General features: G+C 44.2%; 1 protein-coding gene and 1 pseudogene across 1 annotated transcript; both read left to right on the top strand.

Annotated features, from left to right (window-relative positions):
- Window positions 1–1,179: 1,179 nt before the first annotated feature.
- LOC139181611 (melanoma-associated antigen B5-like) lies at window positions 1,180–8,543 on the top strand (annotated as a pseudogene).
- Window positions 8,544–17,583: 9,040 nt separating this feature from the next.
- On the top strand, window positions 17,584–18,621 carry LOC139181610 (melanoma-associated antigen B4-like). Its single transcript, XM_070785099.1, has 2 exons — window positions 17,584–18,154; window positions 18,395–18,621. The coding sequence occupies exons 1-2, from the start codon at window positions 17,584–17,586 to the stop codon at window positions 18,619–18,621; spliced, it is 798 nt and encodes a 265-aa protein (XP_070641200.1).
- Window positions 18,622–20,719: the final 2,098 nt, after the last annotated feature.

Genomic DNA, 20,719 nt, shown 5'->3' with positions numbered 1-20,719 from the left:
ACTTGTTGACTAGACATCAAAAGTTCCTGAAATGACAGATTTATGTCCATGACAACATTTATAGCATGAGTGTTCTAGATGCACTTTGCTGTGCTAGAGGAAACACTTTTCTATAATTTGTTGGGTTGCCTCATGCCATGATGGAAAAAGATACAAGTAATTTTATTTTTGTATATTTATCCTGCACTTTTTACTTCAACTACCAAGTTGTATATACTCTTAGTGTATTTAACTATATTGCACTAAAGATAGATAATATTACGACCAAGTTAACACATAGCATTAATATGGGATGTCAAACCAAACAGAATGTTGAAAGAGTTCTTAATCTCTTTTGATGGAAGCAAGCAAATAGCACTATGATTTAATATTCTAACTTCTGGACTACAATAGAAATATTTTTCAGTTGAAGTCATTGGTGTTTATTTACCGTAAATGTATTGATACATAACTTGATAAACCACATTTAGAAATCTCACTCAAATAGATCCTAAATCAGTTAACCACTTTAATAGAAGTCTGTATAAATTAAAATTTTGGCTCTGCTCTTTGAGAGCATGCAAATATTTAATTCAATTCATAGGGTTTAGTGCTCTTCAGTAAAATCAGATTTATGTCAAGGCTAATTCTTGACCAAATGAATCCAAGTGTTCACCCACCTCTTTGATTTGTCGAGTGCCCTTTGTATTGGAGGAGGAACTTTATGTACATGAAAGTCATCCCAGAAAAATAATTTTGGTCAATCCAATACTTATTCATTAATTATATCAAGAATGCAAAAAGAACAATAAGCCAGCACCAAATTTCTTGTTTAACCACTGTTTCAAAATAATGATGGTTCCAAATTTACTTGATTTGACATCTGAGAGTTAAGGCAAAGTCTGAGTCTTAATGGTTTGGTCAGCATAGCTGTCAGCCCCTCTGTGATGTGACTTTCCATGGTAGCAAAGGAAGGAAGCCTCTTGTCTCCTAAGTTACATCATGGCTTCATTCCATTTGACCCACGACGCATGTATCAGTACATTCTTTAAAAACCGTGTTTCTATGATTTTGGACAATATGACAGGATTTGGAGGCGGTTGCTAATAATTATTTCATAAAATGCAAGCTTTGAATGTTTGTGTATTAGGTTTGCCATGCAATATCCACAGCTGGAAGGATATTAATTCCTTCAGCAAAATGGAGTGTCTGTGTACCAAGTGCCAGCCGTATGTTCCCTGCCCCAGAAAAGGCAGGGCCTAATGAGAGAGAAAATGTGAATAGAAGTAATGCCATTACAGCAAGGTAACACCTCTAAAATAAGCTGTACAAAGTGATAGAAATCCAGTGAATGTGCCTCAGGGATCCAGAACTCTTCCCGGAGGATAGGACATTGGTAGCAGAATAATCAGAGTTTCCAGTGAAGAAACCACACGTGTGTGTGTGTGCTGTGTGCTCTGGGTGCGGGTACGAGAGTGTGTTGGAGGACTCCATCTTTGGGGAGTCCAGAAAGCTCATCACCAAAGATCTGGTGCAGAAGGGGTACCTCAACTACCGCCAGGTGCCCAAGAGTGATCCTCCAGGCTACGAGTTCCTGTGGGGCCCGAGAGCTTATGCTGAGACCAATAAGGTGAAGGTGTTAGAAGTTCTGGCCAAGATCCAGGATACGGTCCCGAGTTCTTTCCCAGACCTCTATGATGAGGCTCTGATGCCGGTGCCAGCCGGCAAAGTCGATCAGGTCCCGAGAACGTGCACGGTGGGGCTGAGAAAAGAAACTACAGCAAGAGACTACAACAAAGATGGGGTCGAGAGGTTCAGACACGTCTCCATGAAGGGACGCAGTCTGACACCAACTTTATTCAGCATCTTATATTTATACAGAAGAGCGTGAGAAAGACAAGACAGTTGACATTTTTTCTTGGTTGACCTATACATCTTACAAAAAGTCACAAGAAATCTTGAGAGCATGGGAATTGGCACCCTGTTATTATTTCTTACACCAGATAACATTTCCCTGTGTGTGAGAAGTTTGCACAGAACTCCAGGTGTCTGCAGCAAATAAGCACCTAATCTCTGGGGTGGTGGGACAGAGAGCTATGTTTGCAAGCAAACCCTCAAGGACTGAGGCAGCTCCCAGATCTGTGTCCTTCGGACAAAGGACCCCATTCTCACGGGCAGCTCCCCGCACTCTGAGACATCAGGTGGAGAGAGCAGGGCTGAGAGGCATTCCCATTTCTCCAGCTATGGCTGAGGCCAGTGCATCTTCCAGGGCCAAGTCCTACAGCTCCTCCCACATCTAGGGAGGGGTCAGCACACTTTGTTCCCTTTGTGTTGGAAGAGAACAGTCCAGCTCTTAAATAGCGCGGGGTAGTAGGGGTGGGGGGAACAAAACCCATATGTTCTTCACAGTTTTAAGTAGTATGGGAGTTTAGGTACAGTTTTAACAAAATATGCATGTTTTCCTTTTATCCATATGAATAATATCTCTCAAAATTAGATGATTTAGTTAGGGAGGTAGAGGTGTTTTGTATTTTTAAGTGTTTAAATAAACCTTCATAAGGTTTATTTTGCTTCAGAATCTAGGTTTATTAATGTCATGGATGTCATGTTTATTGCTATTAAGTTTAAGACTAGGAGTTCATTATTTGTAAACAAGTTGAAAAGACTTCAATGTTTTCCTTACGGTCCAGAACAAGGTAACATAACATTGGAATAGAATTTTACTTGGAAATGTGTAAGAATCCTAGAGATAAGTATTTGGGATCACAGAGCTTTCAGAATAAACGCTGGTTTATTCTGCTTGTCTTCTTATCTGTCTTCTTTCCTTGTAAAAGTCAATAACATGAACTTAGATGTGTTTAGCTTATTCAAACTGTATGACACTTAAACCATAATAAAAGAGAATCTTTGCTCATTATTTCCTTTTCTCCCAAATTAATTGACCATCTTCTGTTTAGAAGGCTGTCTTATAGTACTGGGTTGGTAAGAAAATGAAGCCCAAGCCACTGCCCATGGAATTTTGAGTGTGGCAGCAGGTACCATATAACAAAGGTGGTGAGCTAACTCTAAGGAATAAACAAATCATAAATTTAAATGGGGGAGGTGTGGAAGAGGAGGTTCCAAATGAGAGCAAGCAAGTCGAATTTACCTGATTAAGGCGGCATTGGGTCCTGGGAAACGTCTAGTTCCTCGGTGGGAGGTCATTTTCAGTCCAGATGCATGATGGGCTAGATGAAGCTGTGAGAGTGATGCCAGACACTCATATGATGGTTCTCAGAGGTGAGTCTGTAAACCTGGAATATATCTAAACCACATGTTCACCATTATTTGGGGATATCCGAAAACCATAGGGAATGGAAGGGGCCCTGTGCACTTGAGCCAGGGCAAGTGAACACTCAAAATACACATTTTCATCAAAAGCTGTCCAGAGAGTGTTGGGGGCCAGAGTGAGGCACTCCACCCATGGCAAAGGTCATGAGGAAGGAGGCTCGACATACGCAAAGGCGGGATTGGGCCTCAGGAGTCCCCCTGGAAATCCTCGAGCATCTATCCCCATAACCAGAGCAGGCAGGCCTGCTTTACTACTTTGTGCTCCCACCTACACCTCTGACTTTACGGGGGGCTGTCCCCCACCACCTCCTTCAGAGAAGGAGTTAACCTAGAGCTCCAGTTAATAAAAACTCCTGGGCATGACAAGAGTGTTTTAACCTACAAACTCCTCTGAAGGTTCTCTGGCCTGCCTGACAGGCTTGTCCGGCCACATGTGATTGCTCATAGCCTCCCAACCGTGAGAGGCATGAGATGCTTTAAACCTTCTAAAAACAGGTTCCTTAGAAAAGTTAGAAAACTATTAGTATAAGTATAATGGGCTGATTAGAAATTGTATTGGTGAAGGGTTTTTCATTTGTTGAGCCAATGTTTGTTGCTAAGTCTCCATATCCCCTGCTCTTACACACATTAATGAATATATAGAAGAAATAAGTATTAACCTTTGATATTAATCACGTTAGACCTTAGGCTAAGTAAATTCTTTCCTTAACTAAAACCCACTACACCCTCACCCTATAGGAATGTAACTTTATTTGGGTGGCGTCTGTTTTAAGAATAATCACCCCTGGAGAAATAAGTGTCCTGGTTGACTGACCACTGTCACAAGGAGAGGGTCATAAATTGTCAGCAGGCCCTCTGACCAGAAGATGATGTAACACCCCTAAGACCTCTGTATACATTTGTATGAAGCACCTGACTTTGATAAAAGTCAGGACTGCTGACCCTGCATGACTTTTGCATAACATCTCAGTGTATAAAAGTAGACCATGGAAAATAAAGAATTAGGATCAGTTCCTCGAAAGACTGGTCTCCCCATGTCGCTCTCTCTCTCACTCTGGCTGAGTCTCCATCTGGAGCGCGGAACCTGCCACGCTTACTAATTATGCCTGGGCTTCTAAGATCTGACTGGGGAGGCCTCAGTGTCTCCTCTTCTTCAGGAGAACGGAAGGACACCTGTGGCCTACGTAAGTGGTGCAAACTTCTTGTCTTGAAGTTTTATTGGTCTCCCACGTAAACCAAGCTACTCAGCCTCTTTTCTCCACTGAATTTTCCTACTGAGCTATCCTCATTCTATTACTCTTTACATCTCTAATTAATATCTAATTGAAGCTATTGTATCCTGATCCTCATCAATGCCGTCCCCGCTTCGAACTCCCTGGATCAGCCAGGGCTGGACCCCGGCAAGAGAGTTTGGGAGAAATAAGGGTGATACCCATTGAAGCGAGATGCCAAGACGTCACTGGACCGTCCCTCTTTTTCTGGGATGGGAGCACCAGAACTTGCTCTGTTAAACGGGCAGTTTAATTAGGTTATGTTTAGTGTAATTTGGCAAACTTTAAGGGAGGGCTCAATTTTTACTGTCAGTGGGATTAAATTAGGGGTGGTTTGGACAAAAACAAGCACCTGAGAGGGAAGTTGCTGGTCCTTGAGACAAATGAACTTGTCCTTACATCCATGTGGAGAAGATAACCCCAAACACATATTAAAACAGGTGCTCAAATAGGGAAATACTGCTTAGTTTTACTTGCTTGGGAGCATTAGTGCTGATGTGGATTTGATTATTGTTTGGAGTTGCATATTATCTAGCCTGGAAATAAAATTATGTGATGGAAGTTTGTTATCATTCGGGGTCAAAATCACCTTTGTAATAACTACCATTCATTCAAAGTACCAAAGCTTGTCTCATACTATGCCAGGTGATTTACATACATCACACATGTCTGTGGTCCTACACTATAGATGCTTTCAAACACAATTTGCAGATAAAGAAGCTGGAATAAAGAAGCTCAAATTCAAAGCTCATAAATGATAGGAGCTGGACTGAACCCCAGAACTGAATTCCTCCAGAGCCCATACTGTGCCACTTGTCCAGGATGAGGCCAATCTTGGGTCACTTCCTCTTTCTGAACATTAGTCCAAAAGGTATTTCACATGTTAAATAGCAGAATTTCATACCCCAAACACGGTTTTGGAATAAAAGGCCCCAGAAATAAGTAACAAAAAATGAAAATAAAAGTGAAGTATGTATAAGGAAGGAGACAGCATTCAGTGACAATTTATCTACAAAGGAAATGTCAGTAAACTGCAATAGATCAGGGATGCAGAAAATCATTTAATTCAGCCCCTTTCTTTCAGAGAGTAAACCTGTTAGAGTGAAGGTTCTACAAGAGGCTGTGTCTGGTCAGTGAAGAGAAGGAAGAGATCAGCGTGTTTTCTCTGATAGCACACCACCTATGCTGGGGCCCCTCCCAGGCTGCAGCTTCCCCATCACTCCTGGGACTCTACCCATTCTCTGTGAGATGTGTTGCAGGCAGACTAAGACTTTTCAAAGACGTGGCATTTCCCAAGAAGTCTTTCATAGAAGACACAGGAGTCAAGGTAAAGACAGATGAATGAGGAACTGAAGTCACAGAGAGACTGGCCTGTCTCTGCTCTCAGAAGGCCAAGACAGGGCTGCCAGGCTGTGCATTCCCTCACTTCTTTTCAGGGCTTGCAAGGACATGGTCTTTGGTCTACATGGGTCACCTTAGGTTGAAAGAAAGAGGAAATCCAGAGTCCCCCAGGAGTCAAGGTGAGGCATCTGAGTGAGGGCATACCCATACACTGAACACAGAGGGCCCCAAGAAGCCTGAATCCTGATGTCGTCCCTGAAGGCACAGGTAGGAGTAGCCTCGTGTGGCATTCCCAGACTTTCCCTCTCTGGCACCACAGGGAGTGAGGACCTTAGTCTGAGAGAGCTCCCTTACGTAAACAGAGAAAGGAGCCCCACACCCTGCCAGGAGTCAAGCTTTAGACTTATGAAACCCTCTGACCTCAGAACTCTGAGGAAACCACACAGAACCCTGCCCTTCCTGGCATCCCTGGGATACCTGCTCATTGTTGACATGACATGCCCATTTCCTTCTATGAAGTCACAAGTGGGGTTGGGACATGGTCCAAGGGGTATAGCCTAGGGCCAGCAGTGAGATTATTTCCAGGTGTTCCAGAAACCAACTGAATACCCTGAAGACGAAGGGAACCACACACCCCATAACCATATGATTCATCTCATCCTCTGTGCCTCAGAAGACCAAGGACAGGTATGGACGGATGAGGAGAAGCTTACTTTTTCCTAGGGGTCTCATGGAGATGCTTGCCCTACTATAAGAAAGTATAGTAGTAGACGGGGTGGACCCAAGGGGAAGGGAGGGTAGACTTTCAGGCCACAACAGAGGTCAAAGCAAGGACTGAGGGATCATCTACCAATAAAAGAAGTGATCATGAATCCAGCCCTGTTCCTTGTAGCCCTTGAAGAACCAGGGCAGAGCTATCAAGCTGAAGTTCCACCAACATTTATTTATATCAGGTGTGTAGGAAATGAAACCCTTAGTATGAAGGTGCAGATACTATTCCAAGAAAGGGGTGGGGACACCAGGCCCTATGGGGAACCAAAGGAAGCACTCTTAATTCATGTTGAGGACTCCAGAGGCCAGGACAGAAAACTTCCCCCTGAGCACTCAGTACTGGGTGATAACTACTGACTGGGGTGATAAGCTGAGGACCTCTTCATTTCTCAGAAATCCCAGGGAGCTTTGTGATGCCAACTAGAGAACAGCAGAGGGAATGGGTCCTATGACTGGCCACTAGTTGGGTGGTGGTCTTGAATGCGAAATAACAGATGCCTCTGTGTAGGAGGCTACCAGCCCTTTCTGTCACCCCAGCGTGCCTGAGGCAGGGGTAGCAGGATGAAGCCTAAAGATCACTTTAATTTCCTTCAATATGTTTCCCAAAGGACAGCTGATTAGGAGAATAGGAACCCTGAGGGTTTTCAGAACAGTGCCCTCAAGAAAACCACAAATATAGCCTTCCTGATAACCAAGGTGGTATTTCCCTGCTGCGGCTGCACACTCAACCTTCGTCTTCCTGTGTGCCCTTATCACTTGCCCTCCTACTCACACTTCTAATCATTGTCCCCCAGCGCAGTCATCATGCCTCGGGGTCAGAATCATAAGCTCTACATCCATGAGAAATGCCACCAGGCCCGATATGAGCCCCAGAGTCAAAAGGGAGTTCAGCCCGCTGCAGTAATGGAAGAGCTTCCCTCTACCTCTTCTCTTTTAGAAGATAATTCACAGAGCTCATCAGCTACTGGGTCAAATAGCACTTCCCAGGGGTCTTCGGAAGCCCCATCTACTACCAGCACTTTTTCTTTCAACTACTTCTGACACAAAATCTGATGAAGAAGATACCAGTCAAGATGAGGAAGATTCAGGTTCCTCCGATGTCTCATCTTCTACCGAGAACACCTACAGTGATACTCTGAACAGCATGACAAGTTTGTTGGAACAGTTCTTCTGCATAAATATAAAATGAAGCAGCCCATCATGAAGGAAAACATGCTGAAGATTATCCACCCAAGATACCATAACCGATTTGCCGAGATTCTCAAGAGAGCCTCTGAACACATCGAGGCTGTTTTTGCAGTTGACTTGAAGGAAGTTGATTCAACCATCCACTCCTATGACCTTGTCAGCAAACTGAACCTGCCCAACAATGGGAGAGTGTGGGATGGTAGGAGCTCACCTAAGACCGGTCTCCTGATGACAGTTATGGGTGTGATCTTCGTGAAGGGCAACTGTGCCGCTGAGGAAGATATCTGGAAACTCTTGAATATGATGCGAGTATATGCTGGGAGAAAACACTTCATCTACTGAGAGCCCAGGAAGCTCATCACCAAAGACTTTGTGACGATGAAGTACCTGGAGTACCGCCAGGTTGCCAACAGCGATCCTCCATGTTACGAGTTCCTGTGGGGCCCACGAGCCCATGCTGAAACCAGCAAAATGAAAGTCTTGGAATTTTTGGCAAAAGTCAATGATATGGTCCCCAGTGCCTTCTCATCACAATATGAAGAAGCTTTGCGAGATGAGGAGAGAGCTCGAGCCACAGTTCCAGCCAGGCCTGGCACCACCAGGCATGTTCCACGGCCACGTCCAGCAGCTTCTCCCACCCCTACTGAAGACCAAGACTTTTAAAAAATCATCCAGATAAGAAAATTTGACATCAAAATAGGGACTTTTGCCGAAATGGGAAGCAATCCCACAATAATACTGCTGGGACAATGGAATGAAAAAATAAAATGAAAAAATTTCAAAACATGATCAACCTTGATTGTTTTCCATCTTTTCTGTCTTCTGTTTTGTAAATTAAATAATTTATGCCTCGATATTCTTCTTGAAAGATGCAGGAGGTATTAAATCTTAACAAGTTAGACCTCTTACTGTCGTCATTTATTTTTTGAGCATCTGCTCTTTGAAAGGCTATATGCTAGTTCTGGTGAGGCTAAGATCAAGACCTCCCCTATGCCCATCAACTTTAGAAACAAGGAGCTGCAATCACATAAGCAAGATCTTGAGATAGCCTTTAGGAATGGCAGGAAAGTAAAAAGACTATCCAGGAAGAAATCTCTACCTGGAGTAACGTACTGATTTGTTAGGCTTTCCACAGCAAAACCCCACAGAATGGGTGGCTGAAATAACAGAAATTTATTTTCTCAGCATTCTAGAGGCTGCAAGTCCAAGATGAGGGCTGGTTTACGCTGAGGCCTCTCCCCTTGGCTGCCAGGTGGCCACCCTCTTCACTTGGCATTCCTTTTGAGTGCATATATCCCTGCTGCCTCCTTTTGTGTCTCAATTTCCTATAGTCACACTGAGTTATGGCCCATCCTAATGACTTCATTTCAACTCAACTGTCGCTTTAAAGACCTTATTTCTAACTACAGTTGCATTCTGAAGTACTCTGAGTTATGCCCTCAATATGCATTTGTGGAGGGGACACAATTTGGCCCCTAACAGACAGAAATCTCAATGTAGGAGATTCCAGTGCACAGACTGGTATTCTACACACATTGTCTCCAGGGAGTTTCTGAGATGTAAGGGTGAACTCCCTTGAGGTGTTTAGGGAAGGACATTCCTCCCTTTACCCCTTTTGAATTCTTGTGGTTAGACTACTAGTAAACTTGACACAAGACAGGGTAACAGGAGAAAAAGAGACAAACTGCAATTCACGTGCACAAGAAGTGTCATAGAAATGGGACCTAAGAAGTGGGCAAAGCAGGCAGCTTCTTTATTTTGTAGACAACAAAACAATTTGTGAGGAATCGACAGGACAAATCAACTTAGGTTTTAGGTACTCAACTAGTAAGGAATCTAAACTGAATCTGTACCCAGGGTAGTAAATGAAAGACTTAACAAGGTGTGTGTATACAGGCTTCTCTGCTTGAACTGCCTATTTCTGGTTAGAAGGGTTTCCCTCTGTCTCCAGATGCAGGCAGTACATCCTTCATATGAGATGTATTTCCTGCTCTCAGGGAGGCAGATATCAGGGGGCAGCGGAATGTCCCTCCTCTGTTGGCTGTTTCTTAAGTAACTTGAATTCAAAATAATCAATATGCCACTGTTATATTTGGGGGCAGAGTGCCCTAAACCTTGACAGGTCCCTCCTCTGAAACTTGCCTGCAAGTCTCACATGGTAAAAGCTGATCTGGTCACTGTGGAGAGAGAGAATGGATTAGTGGAGTCCTCCATTTCATGGCAGCAGTTGCATAATTCTGAGAACAGGTCAGTTCATTTAAAGAGTGGTATCTCATTTCAATAGGTGGTGATGCAGGTGGGCTCCCAAAGCTAGGGCTAGGGTGCAAGCGGTATCAGGTAGTTATTAATAAGAGGCATTTCTAAGGAAACAAAAGAAAAGCAGACAGTAATGATTGGAGCTGGTTATAAACCAGTTTCTGAGCCCAGGGGGTAGTCCGTCAAGAAGTTTTCTAGGTGTCAGGATCAAAGCAACTATTGCAGTTTGAAATGTCTCTATCACAGTTAGCAATATCTCTGGGTGATCAGGTTAACTTTCTGAGTGGCTCGTACAGCAACAGGCATGAAGTCTATTTGAACATAAGGTGTTGTGACAATTTCTCTGATCTTTGCATCAAGTCATCTAGCTTCACGTTGCAGGACTTCAGGAAAATGGCAATGTTAGTTCTCAGTGATTCAAGTCAAAAGAATGGGAGAGTGAGCAGATCAAGATGGCAGAGGTGTATCGCTTGGAGCTTACCGTCTTCCCACAGACACATCAAAAGGATGGGAGAAATTGGTAATTTTAGTAAGAAAGTTGCAGCTAGATACAGGTGGACACTAGAAAAATTCAGGATCCAACCCAGTTTGCAGGTAAATAATAAAACTTCAAGGAAACGTAATACCACTAGAACCTAATACCCACACATGTGTAGTACACTTTCTATCGAACCAATTTTTTCTGTCTATCATCTCCCTCATTTCTACTGAAGACAGGAAGACTAAGACCTAATTTGTTTCCAAAGAAGTCTAAATTCAATAAACTTGGCCTGATTATTTATCTAAGTACAGTAAGAATAACAATTTGCCAATAGGTGCTTTTAAATCTGCTTTGCTGGAATGGTTCATAAGGAGTCTTCAGAAGGAAATTTTAATAGCCTCTTGAGGCTAGGAAGCCACAGCAAACACTTGTTGTCAAACCTAGAGATCTGGATGAATTCCTCTCTTCCTGAAGTCCCTAAAACATCCTAAAGTTCCTGTGCCTGCCAGAAGTGATCTTCATTACCCACCTGGTAAGGCTGATGGGAATTCTGTCAGCAAGGTCCCAGGCTGTTTTTCCAAAGGGTTTTTATGGCTCCCTATGGTTAACCTTAGTTTCCTCAAGTTATCTGGTCATATCCAAGTCTACCTGTGTCTGTCAAATATGACATTCCAGTCAAAGTCTCGGCAGTGTAATCAATGTTTCCACTTGTGTCCCGCTACAAGAACAGATTCTCACTGAACTTTTGAAAAATAACAATTTTCCTAAGAAAAGAAGAACACTGAGAATTTCTAATTTCTGGAGTGATATGGTAGGAAGAGAAAAATTAATGTTTCAATTCTAATGACAAAGGTACAATTTATCAAATTGCTGTGTTAAAAAATTTCCTTATATCTAGAAAATGAAAGATTTTTAAAAGACAGTACTCTCTCAAAAAATCAGGAAAATTATCATATTTGTAATTCATTAAGCCCCATGTTCCTAATTCTTATATTGCCAGAGTCCAGTTTTTGTATTGTTTCTGTCAATCCTCCCTGAAGTTGGTGGCTCATAAGGATAATGATAATTTCAAGAAGCCTGCAAGGTTTTGGTTAAAGTTCATATAATTTGCCCAGGGAAATGTATGCCTGGATCACACTTGATAAACCAAGGAGAGAACACATTTTCTCACACTTTCTTTGCCACCGTAAGGGAATCAGCCTTGCAGCAAGGGAAGCTTCAACTCATCCAGAAAATATAGGAATGACAAGAATATTTTGATGACTCATCTGTTCTGTTCAGTCTCTCGGTCCTGTGTGACTCTTTGCAACTCCATGGTCTGCAGCACGCCAGGCTTCCCTGTGCATCACCTATTCCCAGAGCTTGCTCAAACTCATGTCCATTGAGTAGGTGATGCCAACCATTTCATCCTCTGTCGCCCCCTTCTCTTCCTGCCTTCAATCTTTCCCAGCATCGGTGTCTTTTCCAATGAGTCAGTTCTTCACATCAGGTCGCCAAAATACTGGCGTTTCAGCTTCAGCATCAGTCCTTCCAATGAATTTTCAGGAGTGAGATGCTTTAGAAATGACTGGTTAGATCTCCTTGTAGTCCAAGGAACTCTCACGAATCTTCCCCAGGAGGAACAAGATGGCAAGAGGAGTTGGTGGACATGGAATACATCTCTCTCCACGGATACATCAGGAATACACCTTCAGACACAGAAGTGCATGCAGAGTACCAGCTGAGAGTGGACAGGAGTACATGACCAGCAGAAAAGAATGTATAGACCCACGCAAAACATAAGGTCAAGCCCTGAGCCTTTAGAGTGGATCCACTGGCTTCAAGATCCTAGACTAGCAGAGAACTAACCCTAGGATATCAAATAGTGAGAACTGACATAAAGGAAACCACAGGAATACAAGACCCGGCATCACCAAACCACTGATAGCACCCTGTGCAGGACGCCTCATCTAAACCACAAAGACAACAAAAATACAAACCCGATCATCGGCAGACAGAAATACCACCTTACTCAGCCTTGCCCATCAGAGGAAAAAGCAAACAAACAAACAAACAAAAGCTCAGCGCAAATCTCATTCTATAAGAAGCTTACACAAACCACTGGAACAACCTTAGAGGGCAGAAACAAAAAGGAAGAAAGAATTCAACCTTGAAGCCTGGAAAAGGAGACCTCAATCATGATAATTAAAACAATAATAATAATAATGAAAAAGGAAAAGAAATACTACACAAATGAAGGAACAAGCCAGAAACACAGAAGTCCAAATAAATGAAGAGGAAACAGGCAAACTACCTGAAAATGAATTCACTGCTAAAGGGAATGCAGTGACACTGATACTTTCGAAACTGTCTGGCAAATTCTTTTAAGCTAAATATAGTCTTATCATATGATCTAGCAAATGAGCGTTAAGGTATTTACTCAAAAGAGCCGAAACCTTAAGCCCATCCAAAAACCTTCAACCAGATTTTAATAGCAGAATAAGTCATAGCTGCCAAAACCTGAAATCACCAAAGATGACCTTCAGTACATGAGTGGATAAACAAACTATGGTAAGCTACATGGAATGCTATTCAGTCCTGGAAGAAAACATTTCAAACCGTAACAAGTTATAGAGACAATTCAAAGTATATTGATTAGCAGAAGGAGCCAGTACAAAAAGCCTACATACTGTATGAGTCCATCAGTGTTACAGTCTGGAAAATGCAAATCTTTAGAAAGAGTAAAACGTTCAGTAGTTGTCAGGGGTTCCAAGTGAGGTTTTGAGGGATGAACAGATGGAGCATGGGAGATCCATAAAGCATTCACACTCCTCAGCATGACACGGTGTTGGCTGAGTTGATACTATCATGCATCTGTCAAACACTAAAGAACTGTAAAACACAAAAACTAAAAGGTATTGTAAACAATGGACAATAGTTAATAATAACATGTTGACATTAGTTGATCAACTGTAAAAAGTGAACTTGTATCCATTGAACCAATACAATATGCTAATAATAGAAGATACCAAGTGGAGGAAGAGAGTGGCTGTATGGGACCTCTCTGTTCTATCTGCTGAATTTCCTCCAATCCTAAATCTGTTCTTTTAAAAAAGAAATACAGAGGGGCAACAAACTCATAAACACATGAAAAGAGGAGCTACATCACTCATCATGAGAGAAATGCACATCAAAATTACAATGAGGTGTCACCTCATACAGGTCAGAATGGCCATCATCAAAAATTGTACAAGCAGTAAATGCTGGGGAGAGTTTAGAGAAAAGGTGGGAATGGAAATTGATATAGCCACTGTGGCGAACACTGGGGAGATTCCTTTAAAACTAGAATTAAAACTACCATATGACCCAGTAATAGAAATGCTGGGCATATACACTGAGAAAAGAATAGTTGAAAAAACACCTGTATCCAGTGTTCACTGCAGCACTGCTTACAATAGACAGGACGTGGAAGCAAAGAAGACTTCAACTGACCGATGACTGGATAACGAAGTTGTGGTAGCCACATACAATGGAATATTAGCCATAAAAAGGAACTAATTTACGTCACTTGTAGTGAGGTGGATGCACCTAGACCCTGTTTACAGAGCGAAGTAATTTAGAAACAGAAAAGTAACGTACATTAACGCATATACATGGAAAGTAGGAATGGTACTCACGAACCTGTTTGAAGGGCAGGAGTAGTGACACAGATGTGGAGAATGGACCTGTGGACACAGCAAGGGAAGGCGTGTGTAGGACGAATTGAGAGCGTGCCACTGACAAATATAGAGTCCCATGTGTACAAAAGATAGCTGGCGGGAAATTGCTATATAGTACAGGGAGCTCAGCCTGGTGCTGTGTGACAGCCTAGAGGGGTGAGATGAGGGGGTGGGAGGAAGTCTCATCAGGCAGGAGGAATATGTATAGGAGAGCTGATTCATCCTGTTGTATAGCAGAAACAACACAACATTATAAAGCAAGGATCTGTCGATTAAAACAACTTTTAAAAGTCTACTAATTTAAAAACTAGAAAAAATATGGATAAGAACACATAGCCAGTACGGAGTTACATGCACCAATGCAAAATGAATAAAAGTCAGCAATAATGAAAAACAAAGTATCACAGTAAGAATGTGATCCTCGAATTAAAATTCTTAGGAAGCAGGCACAGAAAACATTGACACATATAACTAACTTCAGAAATCTGGCATAAAATGATCAACACAGCAAAATCAAGAGACTGGTCTGGAAGAATCGATACTCAAACCATGTAATAGAAAACACACCATAAACGAAAGCAACAATATGAAAAATGTAGTTACAAAGAAACCTTAGAAAAACGCATGCAGTCTACATGAAGGCAACAAGAATTTCCTGAGTGCCTCAGGAAAAAGAAGTCTCAAACAGAAGAGTATCTTTTGTGTATTCCTGAGGACATATTGTAAGACTGTTGATTTCCTTAAATCCTTTACAGATTTAGTACCACATCCAGAGAAGCTGAGTCACACGTGGGCAGCTGTTTCCTGTACCCAGAACAAACCATGGAAAATTATACAAGGAATAAAGACAACTACTAACAAAAGCAAGAACACAAAACTAAATAATCCCTGAGGAACAATAAGTCTCCTTTGAACTTGACCCAACGAGTGCCCAGGTCGGGGAGTACTCTGAAGCTGACACAGGTGTGCAGGCCACAAAGGAAACAGACAACAGGATCAGCTGGAAAAGGCTTTAAACTGGAGCGGTTGATTCTTCCACTGGGCCGTGGGACCATGAACCTCCACTGCTTCACTGAAGGAACCTGAGGCAGCATCTCAGAGCCCCATGCCAGGATCATGGGGCACCAACGTTTGGGATGGACATGGCAGTATGGCCCAGAGGTCATGCAATAACCAGCACAAACTTTGTTAGTGGACGACAACTGGCCCTTGTAAATGATGAGCTTAAGAGACTGTCACACGTGCACTAAAAGAGAAAAGCCTGTATCACAGTAATTGTACAAAAGGACCGAAATTCATCTCAGAACTTTCAAGCAATGTCCCTGCAGTCGACTAAGAGCCCGCAGTGAGAATAGTCAGGCTAAGGAGCCCCTTCACGTTCTCTGCTGGGATTGTGTGGGGCATGGTTGGGGACAGGGGTCGTTTTATACCAGAAAGGGAAGGGTTTCTAGGCTCCGCCTGCAGTCAATATGAAGATCCTGAGTGAGATGTGAGGGGTTCCACACCACAGAAAGCATTCACCCATCCTTCCCTCTCGCTTATCTTACCTGCAGCAGCCATTTCCAGGAAGCCTTAGGCAGAATCGTCCAGATGAGATGCCGGTGCACTTCTCACCCACCGTCTGTGGATCTGACATCTTCCAGGTGAGGTCTGGCCCTCAGGTCAGCAAACGGGAAGTAATACAGCATTACAGTCGGAGGAAGGCAGGGACAGAGAACACAGAGAATCACTCAGCACACAAGGAGCCCCAGAGTGCCCTCACTGTCTGCCTCAGCAGCTCCAGGAAGGCTGTCAGGCTCGGGCTCCCAAATTCTTCCTGCTTGGTTTACTGAGAGAAGTGAGAGGCAAGGAGTGAGGCCAGTTGACTGAGATCAGCAGGGACATCCCAGGACCCACTATGAGTCGAAGAAGGGACCACATCCCCCTTCTTGCCGGAAACTCCCCCAGAATCCTGCCCACCCAGGCCCCGCCCCTGCTGTCTTCCTGGAGCCCAGATGCGCATGATAGGAAGTGACAGCCCCCTACCCATGCTGGGGTGCCATGCCATCTTTGAGAGGGCTGCTGTCTTTGAGAGCTGCTGTAGCTGTGACCAGAGGGAGGAGTCCGAGGTCTCATCAGGGGTCCAAGTCGGCGGTGACATGAGTTACAAGTGCACTGGATAGGTACAAAGATATGCCCTGGCACTCCCAACACCTTTTCCATCCAAAAAGAGGGGACTTCACAGCCCCCCGGCAACCCCGCACCTGCTCTACGCCCAGAGGCTCAGACCTGATTCTTAGGTCCAATGTCCATCGGCTATACACGTGGGTTCTCGGGACATAACCTGGGTCCAGGGGTGGTGGATCTGGGTGTGGTGTTGCTGGACCCTGGCTCTGTTCAGTAGAGGGAAGTCCGGGATTCTGTGGAGTGAAGGAGGGACCCACGGGTGGGACTGTCTCCACACCCCAGATTGGTGGCCACGCCTAACCCCTTACCCAGCATGACTTGGCCAGAAAGCAACAGGTCAGCATCTGGGCAGTTCTAAAGGCTGAGGGGCTCCCTGACTGCCATCACTGACACGGGACACTTGGGGAAGAGGGGACCTCGTTCCAAAGGGCTGGCAGCAGGTCAGCAGAGGGAGGAGTCAGGGTAATGACCATCCTTCCCATCACATGGCCGACTCAGGACCCTCCCCTGTGGCCAGCACTTCCTCCCAGCCAAACACGGGGATGGGGGCGGTGGTCTGTCAGGGGAGGTTGCAGCTTGGTTGTGAAGGGGCAGCCTCGAGACAGCAGAAGGTGGGTCCCGGCTCCCTTCATTGGAGTCCTGAACATTCCCTCCTCTCATCGTCTGGGTTGACAGGGAAGGTGGCAGCGTCAACTTCAAAGCAAGAGAGGGAACAGGTTGGGTGGGTTTTGGGGCAGGGGGATATGAGGGAGTCTTTCCCCAATTTGCATCATGACTCTGAAATGTGAACTGAAAGGACCTGCCTCCCCTGCCAGCCCCCACAGGCCTCCCTCTAAAGCCCAGGCAGGTCTGTCTGACTGTGCCCCAGCGATCACTCTCACTTCCTACTCAGTCGTCTCAAGGGAGGAGCTCACCAGGAGAACACAAGACTTGTGGGTCCTAGAGCACTGGCCTCAAGGACCCCTCAGAGGCGGCTTTGGTTCAAACCAGGGAGGAATCTCCTCACTGCAGTTGCTCACAACATCTGCTTGTCCTTCCTCTAGGTGCCCTTCCTGCCTGCCACCCTGCCCGTATGCGTCTGTGATCCATAACCTGTGTCACCATGCCTCAGAGGCATAGGAACAAGTACCATGCCCATGTGAAATGCCACCAGTTCCAGGGGGACACTCATTGTCCCCAGGAGGCCCAGTTCAGTGCTGCTGTAGCCCCCAAAGAGGAGTGCCCCTCCTCCCCCTCGTCTGTCCCTCAGGGTTCTCCCCCGAGCTCCCCTGCTACTGGAGATCACCAGGAGCTTCAGGGAGCCATGGCCCTTAGCTCTCCTGATGCAGGGCCTTCCTGTGCAGGATCTGATGAAGGTGCCCAGGGCCCAGAAGAGGAAAGTGCAGGTGCCTCCCAGGCAGCCCCTGCCACTCAGAGCCCTTGCATAGATCCTCTGACCAGGAAGGCCAGCATGCTGCTGGAGTTCCTGCTGGAGAAGTACACCAAGAAGGAGCCCATCTTGCAGCACGCCCTGCTGAAGGTCGTTGGCAGCATGTATAGGCAGCACATCCCTGAGATCCTCAGGAGAGCCTCTAAGCACATGGAGCTGGTATTTGGCCTTGAGCTGACGGAAGTCGACCATAGCAGGAACATCTATGCCCTCATCAACAAGCTCAACCTCGGGGGCGATGAAGGTCTGAGTGATGAGGGGGGGTCTTCCCAAGTCTGGTTTCCTCATGGTGCTCTTGGGCATTATCTTCATGAAGGGTAACCTCACCACCAGGGAGGAGGTCAGGGAATTCCTCAGTGTGTTGGGGGTCTATACTGGGAGGAGGCACTGGATCTCTGGGGAGCCCAGAAGGCTCATCACCAAAGATCTGGTGCAGAAGTACCTGAAGTACCGACAGGTGCCCAATGGCGATCCTCCACACTAGGAGTTCCTGTGGGGCCCGAGAGCTTGTTTGAAACCAATAAGATGAAGGTGTTGGAGGTGCTGGCCAAGATCCACGATACCGTCCAGACTTCCTTCCCAGACCTCTATGACGAGGCTCTGAGAGATCAGGCGGAGAGAGCAGGGCTGAGAGGCGCGGCCAGGGCTCCAACAATGGCTGAAGCCAGTGCCCCTTCCAGGGCCAAGTCCTACAGCTCCTCCCACATCTAGGGAGGGAGGCCCAGACACTTTCTTCCCTTTCGTGTTGGAACACAGCTGTCAAGATCCTAAACAGTAGAGAGTAGTAGGGTGGAGGGAACAAAACTTGTATGTTCTTTACTGTTTTATGTAGTAAGGGAGTTTAAGTACAACTCATTTTTTTTAAATATATATCATTTTTCCTTTATCCATAGGAGAAATATCTAGTGAAAGTTGATTAGATTAAGGAGATGAGGGAGGTGTTCAGTATTTTCAAATGTTAATTACTTTTCATAAGTTTTATCGTACTTCAGAATACAAATGTATTAATCATATAAATCACATTGTTTGCTGTTTTAAAGTTTTGAAAGCCACAGGTTGGGTATATATAAAACACAATGAACGTATTGAATATGTTGTTCACCATCCAAACAAGGTAAGATGACACTGGAACAGAGTTTTCTCAAAGAGTAGTCAAGCTCCTAGATAGTGCAGGTTGTAGGGGTCAAGCAAACCAAGTTTAGATCTCTATTTTCTTCCTGATTTAAACTGATAACTTCTGCAAATTATTTGTTTCATTTTTATCAAATATTTTTACTTCAACCAGATTCCTTTTCTTCAGAATACTGATTTGGTAATGATATTCCAGTTTTATTTATTGCTGTTTTAGGATTTTAAAGTTACAGTTTTGGTAGATGTAAAAGAAACCTGACATGCTTCTTGAGAAATTTGTATGCAGGTCTGGAAGCAACAGTTAGAATGGACATGGAACAACAGACTGGTTCCAAATAGGAAAAGGAGTACGTCAAGGATGTATATTGTCACCCTGCTTATTTACTTATTACCTTATATGCAGAGTACGTCATGAGAAACGCTGGGCTGGAAGAAACACAAGCTGGAATCAAGATTGCCGGGAGAAATATCAATAACCTCAGATATGCAGATGACACCACCCTTATGGCAGAAAGTGAAGAGGAACTGAAAAGCCTCTTGCTGAAGGTAAAAGAGGAGAGTGAAAAAGTTGGCTTAAAACTCAACACTCAGAAAACGAAGATCATGGCATCTGGTCCCATCACTTCATGGGAAATAGATGGGGAAACAGTGGAAACAGAGTCAGACTTTATTTTTCTGGGCTCCAAAATCACTGCAGATGGTGACTGCAGCCATGAATTAAAAGACGCTTACTCCTCAGAAGAAAAGTTATGACCAACCTAGATAGCATATTGAAAAGCAGAGACATTACTATGCCAAAAAAGGTCCATCTAGTCAAGGCTATGGTTTTTCCTGTGGTCATGTATGGATGTGAGAGTTGGACTGTGAGGAAAGCAGAGCACTGAAGAAGTGATGCTTTTGAACTGTGGTGCTGGAGAAGACTCTTGAGAGTCCCTTGGACTGCATGGAGATCCAACCAGTCCATTCTAAAGGAGATCAGCCCTGGGATTTCTTTGGAAGGAATGATGCAAAAGCTGAAACTCCAGTAATTTGGCCACCTGATGGGAAGAGTTGACTCACTGGAAAAGACTCTGATGCTGGGAGGGATTGGGGGCAGGAGGAGAAAGGGACGACAGAGGATGAGATGGCTGGATGGCATCACTGACTCAATGGACGTGAGTCTGAGTGAACTCTGGGAGTTGGTGATGGACAGGGAGGCCTGGTGTGCTGTGATTCATGGGGTCGCAAAGAGTTGGACACGACTGAATGACTGAACTCAACTGAACTGAAAAGAAATTCATGAACCATCTGTATTGTCTTTATGATCTGGAAGTAGGTAATATGTCCCTGAAAGAGAGATTTTCATGGTAATGTGAAACACGACCACAGAAAATATTGAGAAACCAAAAAGCAATTAAGCAAATATAAAGGAAAAAGCTGTTAACTTATAGTTTGCCTTATTTCCTCTAACCATTTTTTTTTTTTTTTTGGTAAAAATAAAGTATACTTTGCCTTAATTTGGCTCATTTAAGAGTATTTATTTCTTTTGTCCCAGTGCACTGCATAGTCTCTGCTATCTACTGGATAAAAATAACCTCAGATAGGAAGGTGGTATTTTGGATGTTCATAATAATCATAACTTCCATTAAATTAAAGACCAGTGTTTCTTATTCAGTATGACTCTGCTTTATATGTAGTA

The sequence above is a fragment of the Bos indicus genome, chromosome X (genome assembly GCF_029378745.1).
Source record: "Bos indicus isolate NIAB-ARS_2022 breed Sahiwal x Tharparkar chromosome X, NIAB-ARS_B.indTharparkar_mat_pri_1.0, whole genome shotgun sequence".
NCBI lineage: Eukaryota > Metazoa > Chordata > Mammalia > Artiodactyla > Bovidae > Bos > Bos indicus.
This window is presented reverse-complemented; position numbering and strand designations above follow the sequence as displayed.